The 16,038-nt window shown below is 46.0% G+C and overlaps 1 protein-coding gene across 1 annotated transcript in view; it reads left to right on the top strand.

Moving 5' to 3' along the window:
- The window catches only part of NOL8 (nucleolar protein 8), a 270,845-nt gene extending 267,180 nt beyond the window's left edge, over positions 1–3,665 (top strand). The window contains exon 17 of the mRNA XM_069206675.1: positions 3,302–3,665. Coding sequence (XP_069062776.1) covers positions 3,302–3,355 — 54 coding nt within the window. The 3' untranslated portion in view covers positions 3,356–3,665. The remainder of the gene's footprint in view (positions 1–3,301) is intronic.
- The last annotated feature ends 12,373 nt before the right edge of the window (positions 3,666–16,038 follow it).

The raw sequence follows: 16,038 nt of genomic DNA, 5'->3' as shown, positions 1-16,038 counted from the left end.
GATAGGTTAGTACTTCGTACCAACCCAAAGTTTCTTCCAAAAGTGGTTTCCGCTTATCACCTGAACCAATCGGTTGAGCTACCAGTCTTCTTTCCTCAACCTGATTCAGTTGGTGAAAGAGCTCTGCACACCTTAGATGTTAAAAGAGCATTAATGTACTACATTGATAGAACTAAACAACTTTTTGTGGCTTTTTCATCTCCACATAGAGGGAACGCAGTATCTAAAGTAGGTATTTCAAGATAGATAATCAAATGTATCAAAACATGCTATTCTAAAGCTAAAAGATCTCTGCCTATACCTCCTAGAACACACTCAACTCATCAAATAGGTGTATCTATGGCTTTTTTGGGAAACATACCAATCGTTGACATCTGCAAAGCAGCCACATGGTCAAATCCACACACATTTACCAAACATTATTCTGTGGATGTCTTTGCATGGCAACAGGCAAATGTTGGACAAGTTGTACTTCATACTCTTTTTCAGACAACTGCAACACCCAAGGGTTAGCCACCACTTTTGGGACAGCACTGCTTTACAGCCTATGCAGAGCATTTGTATCTACAGCCACACATGCCATTCAATGGATTATGTTACTTACCCCATAAGCATCTGTTCTTGGCATGTAGTGCTGTAGATTCACATGCTCCGACCCACCTCCCCAGACATCTGTGGCTGTTGCAATATTTTTATTGCACTTCACATGCATGGAGATCTCTTACTAACACTATATTCACACTCCATTCTCACCCGACTGCGGGAACACAATCTAATAATGGAGTTGATGCCCATGCAGAGTGTCACCGAAAGGAGGGGTCTCTTTACCTCTTCACTCTGACGACTTCTTCCAAGAAAAACAACTTGTACACATCTGGACCCAACACTAGATGTCAGAAGTATGCAGAGCATGTGAATCTACAGTACTACATGCCACGAACAGATGCGTACAGAATAAGTAACATAATCCTTACTCGGCGTGTGTTTTCACATTTGAGTTTGTACAGCTGATTATTCACCCTGCTCTTAGTTTTAGTCCCATAAATTAAATGGTAACCTGGTTGCACAGCAAGAAGAACCTGGGCTAAAGTGACACTTCTTGGTTTTTATTTTATCTTTGATTCGAATTCTTTATGTTTACTATATTTGACAGTAGAAAACCTGTTAAAAAACAGGTACAGTTGGCTGGAGTGTCACTTTTTGCTAGGGGGGTTTAAAAAAAATAAAGAAATGAAACAGCGTTACGTGCAGAACATATTTGGGAAGGAAACTATAAAAAGAAAAGTATAACCACCTTACCAGTATTTTGAGATTAAATGTAGTAAAAAGAATGCATGAGTAATAAAATGTGAAAGACATGCACATAAGTAAATTAATTATGAGACGCAAGAACACGTGTCACAAAGCCGGTCTTACATCCTTGTGGATTAATGTGTCCACTGCATAGATATGTGCAGCTTGAATTTACAGGCTAGAACTGCAGCAGATCTACCTATTCTTTTTCTTCTGTGGTTGATAAACTGATAATAATTCATTGAGTATGATAATATTAGAGCAGTTATCTGCTGCTATCATTTTTCAGTTTGTAGAGTGTACCATAATACAAGTTCACAAATTTTCGTTTATTCTGATGAGTACTTCTAACTGCATATTCCTTACCATTAGAATATCCTTCAAGGGTCCAGACTGTATCTTCCAGCACAGCTCATACCCACTGCTATATAGTGCCATAAGGCCTGCAGTGATTCCATGGTGCCCTGGAAGTGGCAAAGCAGGGTTGCATATATGTGCCACCCCTGTGCTTATGTCTGTTTTTTTCCACATCCTTCGGAGCAGATACAAAGCTCTGCTCCCAACTTTGTTGGTTTTTCAGTGACTTAAACAACTTTTCCATTGTGCTATGGAACAATGTCCCCACTGACAACATGGCTGTCATGCTGAGATTGCAGGAAGCAGATGTTTGTCACAAACCTGCAAAAAGTTTGCCTCTGCTGCTTTGGCGCAGGCCATTACTAGAAAGCATGCAAGAAGTGTGCCCTAATGAACCATAAGGGGATTTGGGAATGGAAACTAATCTGTATGTCGCTGTATATAAGAAGAAGTCACAGTGGAATCATAGATGCTACTACCATTCCAGCTTCTGCTCCAGATTCATGGTCCTGGTCTCGAGGCTCCTCCTGAAATAAGTACACTTCCCACTAGGAGTTTTCTGGCAATTCAAAGTCAACTTCTGAGCAAAAGAAGGCCAAGTGGGACTTGAAAACCTCCCACCACTCAAAGTCTAGCACGAAAGTGCAAGGTGGTCATGATAAAGATTGCACTCCCCAATGTCTCCTGACTGTGAAAAGATCCTGCAAGTGGTCCCAGCCCTTTTTTTCCCCGGCCGTCATCAACCCCGCAGCAAATGGCTACCTTTAATGAGGCCCGACTGCAGATTTGTAACACTATTCTGGCTCTCTCTTGCGTACCTTCTGGCTCTACGGAGCCTCAGAGGTCTTCAGTTGTTCTACTCTCATCTCTTGATGAATTATTCCTAGACCTGGAAAATGCAAGCAGCCTAGACACATACCCTGAAACAGAGCTCATCTCTCCATTCGGGCCACCAACGGAGGAAAGTGCTTCGTTTGCAGGGGTAGTTTGGAAGGTAGCTGAGACACTAAAATTTAAATTGTCCACTATTGAGATGAAAACAAATATACTGACTGATCTTCTTCTAACAGGGAAAGGTTTGTTTGAGCTATTATTACCAAAGTGCGTGATTGTTCAAACTTAAATAAGTAATTTCAGTCCGAATTCCTTTCCTCCAATCCCCCCAATAGGGAATCTAGGAGACTTTATGCATTCAGAAAGAGAATGTATTCTTCAGCTAGTCTAGCTGTTAGATATGTAAATGCCGTTTGTCACTTGGGTAGGTATGCCTATTCTGCAGTCTCTTAAAATTGATTCCGTTGAAGTATACCTGCATGATACAGGCAATCACACTTTAGATGTTTCTCACTTCCATTCTTAGCACTTTGACTCCGGCTTATCCTAACACATCCTTTCTGGTTTTGTGCAAGCAATGGACAAAGGAAAATAAATAAATGGAGGTCGTGGATAAGATGTCGCCCCGAAAGATGTTCAATCCTCCATTTCCATACATCTTTGCCTTTCTAGGGCTGCACAAGTAGTAAGCAGTGCAGAATGGTGCTAGTTCATTCATTTGGTGCTAGTTTATGCAGGGTATCTGATGTGTTTCAAGATCACTTTGAAGACACTGAATATGTTTGTTTAAAGCCTCTACATTTTTGTTTTCCCTCAGGCATGCAGAAAGAGACACAGAGACGCCAGAAGAAAAGTAAAAGCAGATCCGTGAGCTTTGGCTTTCCATACTGACTCACAAATAAAGTAGAGAAGGAGCTGCCATATCACCAAGTGCCTCTTTTGAAACCTCAACCTCAAGAATTCAGTCAAAAAAACGAGTGTGACAATGTACCATAAAATTTAAGGAATCAAATTAGTGTGCATGTCTAGGAAACCTTTTAATTGTAAGTCGAATGTCTGTTTTTAACAGTGATCTGCTTACTTTTAAGGGGGAATCTGTTTTTCACATGTCTGCAAATATCTAATGTGCTCCTTCCTATGGAAGGAATTCCTGTTCTAAGAACATTAAAGTGTGGCCCTGTTGGTTATGTTGACTATGATCATTACTGCATGCCAAGATAGCGCCCTCACTGAGCTACAAGACCACAATAAAGTTAAAGGAAACTGGAGTTTAGGGTCTCATGCTTTACAGATAAGGCATCCAATCAGAAACTGTCAGATATTCACCACAATTTTAGTGTTGATGTTCGGAACTGGGTTCACAAATCTAACTCTATTGGCAGATTTGTACAGTTCCTTTTTGCAAGTTTTATGGTTTTGTGTTAGCATATGTTTTGCGTTTTTCTGCCATTTATTTAGCTTCAGACTGCTCTTAGCAGTTAAAGGTGTATTTCTCATGCTTTTGACATTCATGTCAAACTATAATTGCATGTGTGTTTGCAAATGTGTTTTGTGATGGATCTGCTGAGTGATGCGTTTGGGCTAATTGGGTTAATGGAATAACCACTTCTCTGTTATAGGATTTTTTATACATTCCTGTGCTTGGATCTCTCAGATTTAGCACTAAACTTGTGTGAAAAATCAAGTGGAAGCAATGTTCTTTTCCATCTCTAACCTTCCCCATCAGTGACCACATATACTAGAACAGGAGAGCCAGTTGTAGAATTGGGGTGGAGATGGGCTACGTGAGAAAATAGACATAGGATTCTACTGTCTTCCTCGTTCCTTCTGGGATCAAAGAAGGCCATAGGTTGTCATTGGAACACTGATCATACATTTCTTGCTAGATTTATAATATGAATCTTCCAAAGTTACAATTACTACCTCAGTGGTCTCACTGTATGCTGTTGTGTGTAATATGAATAGGTCTGGTTGAGATGTTGGTTGAAGAGGAGCTCCTTGATGTTGGTTGAGGAGGAGATCCTTTAGGTGTCTCTTGAAGATAAGAAAGAAGGGTTTGTACTGATGTGTGCTGGAATCGAGTTCCAGATTTTTGGGGCATTGCTCGCAAAATAATGCTCTGGGTTTTTTGTTTGTGGGCTGTAGGGTGTTTGAGCATCTCAGGTTTCTTGTCTGCCATGCCTTTTTGAATTTAGAGGGGAGGTATGCTGGTTTCCCAGTGGGAAGGGCTTTGTGAGTTAGACAAGCAGTTCTGAATCTACAGCAAGCACTGTTTGGAAGCCACTTCAGTTCTTTCAGGGGAGATGTGGTCATTTTTTTGATTCTTGTGACCATTCTGGCTGCTGCATTGTGAGTTAGTCTCAGGGGTGCAAGATGCGCATTTACTTGCCTGTGAGGGTGGCATTCCTGTAGTCTAACCTGGACAGCACCAGCACTTGCGTGGCATTTTTTAGATCTGGTGGCAGGTAGGATTTACTTTGGTTCATCAGTTTCAGGCTGTAGAAACCATTCTTCACACTGTTCTTTATGTAGTCTTTCTTTGTCAAATTGGGTTCCAGTGTGATTCTTAGAGACTTGAGAGAATTAACTAGGGTAAGATTGCATTTAAGAGCATCTATGGAGTTTATCCATTCTTGCATCTGGTGGGGACTGCTCTGTGTTTGATATGAGAAGAATTTCTGTCTTATTTTGGTTGAGTTTTAGGTGGTTGTGGGATAGCCATAGTTGTACTTCTTTTAGGATGGCATTTAGGCAGTGTACGTCATCTAGTAAGGAGATTTCCTTGTAGAGCTGGGTGTCATCTGCATATATATGGAAGGGGGTGTATGCTTGGTTGAGGATGACGGTGATGAGCTCCATGTAGATAGGTAGTCATCATGCAGGTAGGCTGTATCGACCACCATGTGGTGGTAAGTCCAACCTTATGTGACATCAGATGCGTGCCCAGAAAGTTTCTGTGCGTGGTCACCATCTTCAGATTCTTTTTGGAAGAAATGCTGGCTCGAAGCCGAAATGGAGGCACTGTTAGAAAGGAGTTCAATGACTCCTTAAAGGTGTTTCTCATTCCACCTAAATACTTTGAGCAGCAGGATGCAGAGTTAATCACCAGACATTGAGGCACCCTTCACTCCAGAGCCATCTGAAGCGGAGCAGGAGCAGCCCTTCAATTAAGGTGAAAACGAATTCACTGTACCCAAAGGTCAGGGCAAACTTGACGACATGTGGCAGGGTCTTAATACTGAATCCACTGAGGAGAGTGTCAACAACAACCCCTCACTTATTAAGAGGGCAGCAAACACATATGGGGTCCAACTGGAGAATGAGGCCTCATGTTTCCGCCTCTAAAAGCTAATGCCATCACAGAAGGCAAACCTGTATCTACTCTGCTACCCAGCATCCTGGAACAAGATAAAGAAGCCTTTCAAAGCCAGCCACAGCAATTGTTATAACCCCCTAAGTGGAGAAGAAGTATAAACATCTGACACAGGACCCTCTATACTTCAAGGAGAATGTGCCTGTAGATTCGGTAATTATAGCTACAACCAGGAAAAAGAACAATGCACCAAAGTCATCGGACTGCCACCAAAGAAGGATAGCAAGAGGATAGACCTGTTGGGCAGGAAGAAAGCAAGAGAAGTGGCTACACAATGAGGAATTGCCAACTCCCAACGCCCTCTTCAACTACTGTGGCCAACAGCAGTGGGGCGAAAAGAGCCAAGACAGTCATCCAATGAGGCAGGAACATTGCAAATTCCTGCCTCAAGTATGCAGTGGACACAGCAGACATGGCCAGTAAGCCGATGTGCACAAGCACAATACACAGGAGGCATCCCTGACTAAGGGTCTCATGATTCAAGTTGGAGGTGTAGGCATCAGTAATTAACATGCTCTTCACAGGAGAACCCCTCTTCAGACCGGCTGTGGACGAGTCACTACAACAAATTAAAAAAAGACAATAAAATCCCAAAGGCAGTTGGTGCATTGGAGTTCGGGGATCCTTCAAGAGAGAAGGAATGCTTACTAAGAAATCTGCAAACAATGGGGGATTCCCACTAGTCTCTCAACAAAAACAACAGCAAAGTTTCAGCCAGCAGACTGTGCACCCACCCACTCACCAGGTGTGGATGCACCCGGTAAGACAGCCCTTTTGCTAAAAGCCAAGTGGGAGAGGCCAACCTTCAGTTGGGTGGGGTGAGGTTGGTTGGGGGTGGTAAGTAAACAAGTGACTTTCTTTGCCTACAACCCTGCACTGAACACCAGTGGGGGAAGAAATGGGGTTGGGGGATTGATCCAGGAATGGAGGTCAGTCACCTCAGACAGTTGGGTACTAAACGAGCACAGATGGTGCATAGAACTCCTCAAGAACCCTCCTTCTTTCTACCCAAAGTTAAGATAATTAAGGGAGCAAGAACTCATACAACTGCGGCAGGAAGTGAAAGAGCTCATCATGAAAACAAGCCATAGAAATAGTCCCACAGTGGGAAGACGGAAGAGGCATGTTTGTGGCATGTGTAGCTGTAGATACACATGCTGTGCATACTTCCGCCATCTAGTGTTGGGCTCAGACGTGTACAACTTGTTTTTCTTCAAAAGAAGACTTTTCGAGTCACCGAGTTCAGTGACTCCATCTATTAGTGGTATAGGTTCCGTTGTTTGATTGTTTTTTCTCTCCGCTGTTTGGATCAGGCATGTCTTCCACAGCTCCGATTGGATGCCTCGTGATGTTCTCGCCGGACCCTTGGACACGTCCTCTCATTGGTATCTACCAACAGTCCTGCATTCTTGTCACTTTCCCACCGTTACTTACCTTTGACTCCAAGTTCAACTAACACCCTTGACTCCCATCCCCTCGACTTCAGAATGTTCCTGTAATCGAAACAACTCCATCCTGATTTTATCCTAGTTGTTGGGCCAAGTATCTGAGATCCTACCTCCACAAAGTCTGCAATCTATTTATCTCCAGACCACAGTGAGAGCTCCTGTTCAGAACTGACGCGCATGTCATATTGCCTCCACCGCCATGACACAAAGACAAGAGGTAGAGGACATCTTTGGAGAACAGGAGTCAGATGCCAAATAGGCATCGTAGTAGAGGTGGCATTTTCACCTGGAAGCATCTGTTTCTGAGGCAGATGTCAACCACAAAGAGCCTCCGCCAGCCTGCGCTCTTAGAGGGTCGCAGGGGTTAAGGATGCTCCCATAACTCACCACATAGAAGCGCAAGCCTCTAGGTCCCAGGTCGCTTATGAGGCCTCTGGTGCACCAGCGCCATCTAGTCATGATCGACTCCGGCATTCGGAGATGCACTCCAAACCTCGAGTGCAGCATTGGCACCGGAGCTGAAGGCACATCGTCGGTCACCCTCTGAGTGAAATCTTCAGAGCTGAGACTTCCTGCCCCAAGACATCAAGAGCCAAGGCCAAGTACAGCGTTGAGACCTGTCGACTCTAAGCAATTGGAGCTGAAATCGAGGTCAACACAGTTGGGTCGACGAACTGATGCAGTCCCATGAAGGCTGCCCTTCAATGGTGCATTCTCGGCCACATCAGAGGAGTTTGATCACCCAATTCTCGAGCAGCTGCAGGAACACTTGGATGCTCAACAACATTCATATCCAAACAGACACAGGTTGGATTTTGGCAAAACCTCCAGATAGGACAAAGAACTCTGCACCTCATAAGAAGAAGAAGCTTACTATAGAGGAGGCTGTCAACTCACCAGAACTTCCAGCCCCCAAAAAGGCCCTACCTCATACTCATCCCCCTCCTCCACCTCCACCTATCTCCTGTGTTGCCTCTAGGGTTGTCGCCACATCATTCACCTACAGGTTCTTCACTGTAATTTGGTGGGGACCATCCTAGCCTTCCTTATGACTGATATGACTACCCTCATGAGGATGGTTACAGGGTCCAGACCCATGGGATAACTATGAGGCTGAATACCCTGTGGACACAGACACAGATCTGTACCCTACTAAGCCATCCCCTCCTGATGATGTCATATCGTACCATGAGGTGTTCCACAGAGCTGCCATTTTGCATAATGTAGAACTCCATGTGCAGCAGGAGGAAGAGGGTTTCCTTTTGCAAACTCTCCGCCACCCACCTCTCTCTCCCTACAATATCTCCACTTGCTTTAGGGTGTCCTCAAGCCTCCTACTAAGATTTTTAAGGACACCGTCAATGTGAGAGTGACCACACCTAGGATAGGAAGTATAAAGCCTCCCCTAATGACCCACCATACATCCGTGGCCAGCTGTCCCTCTGACTCTGGGGTTGTTCATATAGCCAGAAAGCATACCAACATTTGGGGAACAGGTGAGACTCCGCCTCCTGACCAGACAGCAAGACAATTGATGCAGGGGCAGAGCATTCCTCATCCCATTGGCAAATTGCTAATTAAATTGGCTTGCTCGTTCGGTATGACCTTGCACACTAAGACTAAATGGTGAACCTGGTAGAGCACCTCCCAGAGCAGTACCATAATAAGGTGCAACAGTTGGTGGCAGAAGGGAAGATCATCTCCAACATCTGCTGTGCTCTGGATGCTGCAGATACATCAGCTCAAGGCATTAACACTAGTATCCTGCTGCAACACCATTCCTGGCTGCATTTTTCAGACTTTAAGCCGGATGTGCAGCAACACCTACTCAACGTCCTTTTTGATGGTCAGCATCCCTTAGGTAGATGAGATGCTTGAGAAAATCAAGCATAGAAGAGACAGAGACGGCTAAGGCCATGGGTGCCCTCCAAGCACAGACCTCCAGGGGTTCCTTTCGGCGCACACATATCTCCCCTCCAGAAACCTTATCTACCTTCACAAGACCAACACAACAGTCTCCCTTGACAGGTTATTATAGAGGCAGTTATGAGGGCAATAACTGCAGAGGTTGAGGTGAGGGCACCATCACTAAGAAGACTGTCCCCTCGAAACAGTGATGCCCTACAGCTTCCTCATGATCACATAACACCAGTTGGGGGAAGATTACAGGGGCTTCTCCACAGACCGTTGGGTTCCAGAACACCAACCATGGTAGTCCACGATGCTAGAACTCTATAGTCCCACATGAGAATCTCCTGAACGTGCCGGACCTTCTCCCACAAAACTACAGCACTCTCAGGCATCGTAATCCTCAGGAATTCAGTCTTCCAAAATGGCTCCTGAAGTCTTTGAGTTTGGTCTTTGAATTCCCACGATGTGGAAATTCTTATAGAGTTGCGCAGACCCACCACCGGGGCTTGTTATGTAGCCAAATGGAAAAGTTTGTACATTACTGCCTCCCAAAATACATTAATCCTCTTGCAGCACCAGTACAGGACATTGTTTGTCACCTTCTGCACTTGCAAAAATCAGGCCTAGCCTATACCTAGATCTGATTACACTTGGGTACCGTAGCTGCCTACCTACAGAGCAAACAATAGATTTTTTTATTCAGAATACCCATTATTAAGGTATTTATGCAAGGCCTAAAAAGAGTTATTCCACCCATAACACCCCCTGCTCTGGTTTAGAACTTAAACATTGTCCTCACTAGGCTCATGGGTCCTACCTCGGAACCCCTTCAATCTTGCCCACTACAATTGCTGTCTTGGAAGGTGGCCTGCCTTGTGGCCATCACTTCTTCAAGACGAGTCAATGAGATACACACTTTTACTCTAGAGGGGGGGCTTTATTTCCAGGTGCATCTAGAAAGAGTGGTCCTCAGAACTAATCCAAAATTCCTTCCTAAGGTGGTCCTTAATCAGATGCTCAAAATGCCAATATTCTTTCTGTATTCCAGAAACTGTAGGAGAATGTGTGCTGCATACTTCTGATGTCAAAAAAGCACTCCTGTACTATGTTGATAGAACAAAACCATTTTGTAAGACCCAGCAACTATTAGTGTCATTTTCCAAGCCTCACAAGGGACGTGCCATGTCCATAGTATGTGTAGCATTTTAGTTAAGCAAAGGTGTAGGAAGTTGGCTCTGTATGCACTATTTCAAATTAAGGAATAGTATGCACAGAGTCCAAGGGTTCCCCTTAGAGGTAAGATAGTGGCAAAAAGAGATAATTCTAATGCTCTATTTTGTGGTAGTGTGGTCGAGCAGTAGGCTTATCAGAGGAGTAGTGTTAAGCATTTGTTGTACACTCACAGGCAATAAATGAGGAACACACACTCAGAGACAATTCCAGGCCAATAGGTTTTTTTTTGTATAGAAAAATATCTTTTCTTAATTTATTTTAAGAACCACAGGTTCACGAATCACAAGCAATACTTTAAATGAAAGGTATTTCAGGTAGGTACTTTAGGAACTTTTAATTAGCAAAATAGCATATACAGTTTTCACATAAATGACATATAGCTATTTTAAAACTAGACAGTGCAATTTTCAACAGTTCCTGGGGGAGGTAAGTGTTTGTTAGTTTTTGCAGGTAAGTAAGCCACCTACGGGGTTCAAGTTTGGGTCCAAGGTAGCCCACCGTTGGGGGTTCAGAGCAACCCCAACGTTACCACACCAGCAGCTCAGGGCCGGTCAGGTGCAGAGGTCAAAGTGGTGCCCAAAACGCATAGGCTTCAATGGAGAAGGGGGTGCCCCAGTTCCAGTCTGCCAGCAGGTAAGTACCCGCGTCTTAGGAGGGCAGACCAGGGGGGTTTTGTAGGGCACCGGGAGGGACACAAGGCCACACAGAAAGTACACCCTCAGCGGCACGGGGGCGGCCGGGTGCAGTGTGCAAACAAGCGTCGGGTTTTCAATGGGAGACCAAGGGGTCTCTTCAGCGATGCGGGGGGGGGGACTCCTCGGGGTAACCACCACCTGGGCAAGGGAGAGGGCCACCTGGTGGTCGCTCCTGCACTGGAGGTCGGATCCTTCAGGTCCTGGGGGCTGCGGATGCAGTGCCTTTACCAGGTGTCGGGTCTTTGAAGCAGGCAGTCGCGGCCAGGGTGAGCCTCGGGATTCCCTCTGCAGGCGTCGCTGTGAGGGCTCAGGGGGGTCAACTCTGGCTACTCACGGTCTCGCAGTCGCCGGGGAGTCCTCCTTGAAGTGATTGTCCTCCACAAGTCGAGCCGGAGGCGTCGGTGCAGAGTGCCAAGTCTCACGCTTCCGGCGGGAAATGTGTGTTGTTTCAAAGTTGCTTCTTTGTTGCAAAGTTGGAGTCTTTTTGGAACAGAGCAGCTGTCCTCGGGATTTCTTGGTCCTTCTAGATGTAGGGTAGTCCTCTGAGACTTCAGAGGTTGCTGGACCCTGGGAACGCGTCGCTGGAGCAGTGTCTTTAGAAGTGGGGAGACAGGCCAGTAGAGCTGGGGCCAAAGCAGTTGGTGTCTCCGTCTTCTCTGCAGGTTTTCAGTTCAGCAGTCCTCTTCTTCTTAGGTTGCAGGAATCTGAGTTCCTAGGTTCTGGGGAGCCCCTAAATACTGAATTTAGGGGTGTGTTTAGGTCTGGGGGGTTAGTAGCCAATGGCTACTAGCCCTGAGGGTGGCTACACCCTCTTTGTGCCTCCTCCCTGAGGGGAGGGGGGCACATCCCTAATCATATTGGGGGAATCCTCCTACTGCAAGATGGAGGATTTCTAAAAGTTACAGTCACCTCAGCTCAGGACACCTTAGGGGCTGTCCTGACTGGCCAGTGACTCCTCCTTGTTTTTCTCATTATCTCCTCCGGCCTTGCCGCCAAAAGTGGGGCCGTGGCCGGAGGGGGCGGGCAACTCCACTAGCTGGAGTGCCCTGGGGTGCTGTAACAAAGGGGGTGAGCCTTTGAGGCTCACCGCCAGGTGTTACAGTTCCTGCAGGGGGAGGTGTGAAGCACCTCCACCCAGTACAGGCTTTGTTACTAGCCACAGAGTGACAAAGGCACTCTCCCCATGTGGCCAGCAACATGTCTGGTGTGTGGCAGGCTGCTAAAACTAGTCAGCCTACACGGATAGTCGGTTAAGGTTTCAGGGGGCACCTCTAAGGTGCCCTCTGGGGTGTATGTTACAATAAAATGTACACTGGCATCAGTGTGCATTTATTGTGCTGAGAAGTTTGATACCAAACTTCACAGTTTTCAATGTAGCCATTATGGTGCTGTGTTGTTCATGCATGACAGACTCCCAGACCATATACTCTTATGGCTACCCTTCACTTACAATGTCTAAGGTTTTGCTTAGACACTGTAGGGGCATAGTGCTCATGCACTTATGCCCTCACCTATGGTATAGTGCACCCTGCCTTAGGGCTGTAAGGCCTGCTAGAGGGGTGACTTCTCTATACCTGTAGGCAGTGTGAGGTTGGCATGGCACCCTGAGGGGAGTGCCATGTCGACTTAGTCTTTTTATCCCCACTAGCACACACAAGCTGGCAAGCAGTGTGTCTGTGTTGAGTGAGGGGTCCCCAGGGTGGCATAAGATATGCTGCAGCCCTTAGAGACCTTCCCTGGTATCAGGGCCCTTGGTACCAGGGGTACCAGTTACAAGGGACTTACCTGGATTCCAGGGTGTGCCAATTGTTGAAACAAAAGTACAGGTTAGGGAAAGAACACTGGTGCTGGGGCCTGGTTAGCAGGCCTCAGCACACTTTCAAATAATCAAAACTTAGCATCAGCAAAGGCAAAAAGTCAGGGGGTAACCATGCCAAGGAGGCATTTCCTTACAAAAGGCATACAAACTTGTTATGTCAAAGCTTAAGAGAAGCCTTCCTGCCCCTCCTAGACCTCATTCCACTCATAAACACGGGGATTCCATGGCTTTTTGGATAATATACCATTAGTCGATGTCTGAAAAGCAGCTACATGGTCTACCCCACATACCTTCACTAAACATTACTGTGTGGATGTTGTGGCCATACAGCAAGCTAGAGTTGGCCTTTCTGTTCCGCATACACTTTTCTAGTCTACTGAAACACCCTCTGGCGAAGCCACCGCTTTTTAGGAGGACTGCTTTACAGTTGATGCACAGTATGTGTATCTACAGCTACACATGCCAGGAAAATATTACCCTGTAAGCATCTTTTTGTGGCATTTAGTGCTGTAGATTCAGATGCTCCTACTCTCCACCCCGTCACCTGAGGTTGTTGCAGGTTCTATTATTTTTCTGTCATTCTTGTTCTTTTCCTCTGTATGGTCCTTTACTGTATTCTCTATGCTACATCTTCAGTCTCACTCTACGTGCAGGGACAAACAGTCGAACAATGGAGGCGATGCCCATGTGCAATATCACATGAAGTCACTAGGTCCCTTGAACCAAAAAGACTTCCTTTGAAGAAAAACAAGTTGTACACGTCTGAGCCCATCACTAAATAGCAGAAGTATGCACAGTGTATTAATCTACAGGACTACATGCCACAAACAGTTGCTTACAGGGTAAGTAACATTTTCCATACTTGGTGTACTTCCTAGTACCAAAGCAGGACCTAAAGCTCAGACCAATGCTAGATATTATATATTTTAACAAACTCATGCGAGCACAACACTTCATGATGACAACAATACAAGAAGCAATCTCACTCCTAAGAAAGGGAGACTACATGACCACTGTAGACCTAAAGGAAGCTTATCTACACTTTCCAATGAACCAAGGTCACAGGCAGTACCTTAGACTTGTCTTAGACAAAGTACACTACCAGTTCAGGGTGTTACTCTTTGGCATAAACTCTGCACCAAGAGTGTTCACAAAATGCCTGGCAGCATTAACTGCACACCTGAGGAGACAAGGTATACACATCTACCCATACCTGGATGACTGGCTAGTAAAGGCAAGTTCAAGAAAGAAGTGCCAACAGGACATACAAATAGTCATCCCCATGCTACAACAGCTGGAATTCACCATAAACCATAAAAAATCCCCTCTGCACCCAGACCAGTAGAAATTATTCCTGGGAGCGACACTGAACTTGAAGATAGCACATGCCTTCCCAGTCCACGAGAGGGTGAAGCCAATAGCAGTGCAAGCTTGACTCTATCAAAAAAGTCTGTTTAACAGTGAGGACAGTTATGAAATAAATGGGAATGATGACATCTTGCATACCACTCATACCATAGTCAAGACTGCACGTGCAACCCATACAAGAATTGCTCTGCAACAAATGGCCACACGCCACAAAGAGCTGGAAGGGTCCAGTGGTTGTCATTGCAAAGGTTTAAATAGAAGTAACATGATGGAACACAAGGAATGTAACAATAGGGAGACCCATCAAGCTACCAAATCATTTGGTGACATAACAATGGACACCCCACATGTGGTGGGGAGCGCATATGGACAACCTAAAGATTGGGGTCTCTGGAGCCCTGTGGACGCAGTGAAATACATAAACCTGAAGTCAAGACAGTCTTCTTAGCACTAAAAGCCCTCCTGGCGCACGAGAGGGGGCAGACAGTGCTTATTCAGACATACAGCACAACAATGCTCAACCTCAACAAAGAAGGGAAAACAAAGTTGTTCAAACTCTCTCAATTAGCACAGGACAAATGGAAATGGAATCTGGTGGGGATACATCTCCCAGGAGATTAGATTACCGAAATAGGCAGACTAAGCAGACCAGCAAAAGCTTGCTACTAATGGGAGCTAAAACAAGAGTTGATGGAGAATGTTTTCAGGAGTTGAAGCGGCCCATACATAGATCGGTTTACAAGCTCAGAAAACACAAAGGCCCTCATTATGACTTTGGCGGTCTTTTTCTAAGCCCGCCGAAGCCGCGTGCACCAGAAGACCGCCATATTACGACTACTGAAGGATTTCTGCCACAATTTGGGTGGAAATCCGTCAGCAGTCATGCTAGTGGTTGATGGCGCAGAAGCGGTCCCACCGCCGACACTGCCACAAGGACTCCGTCCGCCGTATTATGAGCAGTAATACGGCGTGGTATTGTACTGATGGCAGGGCGCTGCCAGCGGTGAAGTGTCGGGTCCCGTTCCCTGGCGGACGACCTCCTCGCCGGACTTGGTAAGTCGATCATCAGACATGGGAGGGGCGTGTTGTGTGTGAATGGGTGTATGACTGCATGTGTGAATGTAAGTGTGTATGCTTGTGTGTGTGCATCCGTGAATGCATGTGATTGTTGAAGTGAGTGCAGGTTGGTATGCTTGTGTGAATGCGTGTCTGTTGGTGCAAGTGAATTAGTGTATGTATGCGGGTGGGCGAATGCTTGTTTCTAAGTGTTGGTGAATGCGTGTGTGCAGGGTGCAATTGGGTGTGTATGCGGGTAGGGTGGCGTAGGGGGAGGGGGTGCTGTCATGAAAGGAGGGTTGGAGGGGTCTTGCAATTGAAGGGGTGGGAGATGGGGGGAGTCATCTGCTGGCGGCAAAAAAGAAATTTCCTGTTGCCGGCAGGCTTTCCGCCAGGTTTCCTTGACTGTGCTACCACCCCGCTGAAACCCTGGCGTAAAGGTGACTCACTTCAGAGGACCGCCGGCCCAGAGGTGCTGTCCTCTGGCCTGGCTGTCCTACCACCCTTGTGGTACCAGCAGAGATGTGTCGGTTTGGCAGAGGCCAAACCGCCACAGTCGTTCTGTGGCGGTCTTCATCGCCGACTGGCCAGCGGTGAGACTGCCACCGTGGCCTTGGCAGTTTTCGGACAGCCAGGGTCGTAATGAGGGTC

This window comes from Pleurodeles waltl, chromosome 9, assembly GCF_031143425.1.
Source record: "Pleurodeles waltl isolate 20211129_DDA chromosome 9, aPleWal1.hap1.20221129, whole genome shotgun sequence".
In the NCBI taxonomy this organism is placed as follows: domain Eukaryota; kingdom Metazoa; phylum Chordata; class Amphibia; order Caudata; family Salamandridae; genus Pleurodeles; species Pleurodeles waltl.
The sequence above is the reverse complement of the archived record's forward strand: the minus strand, read 5'-3'. Positions and strand labels throughout refer to the sequence as shown.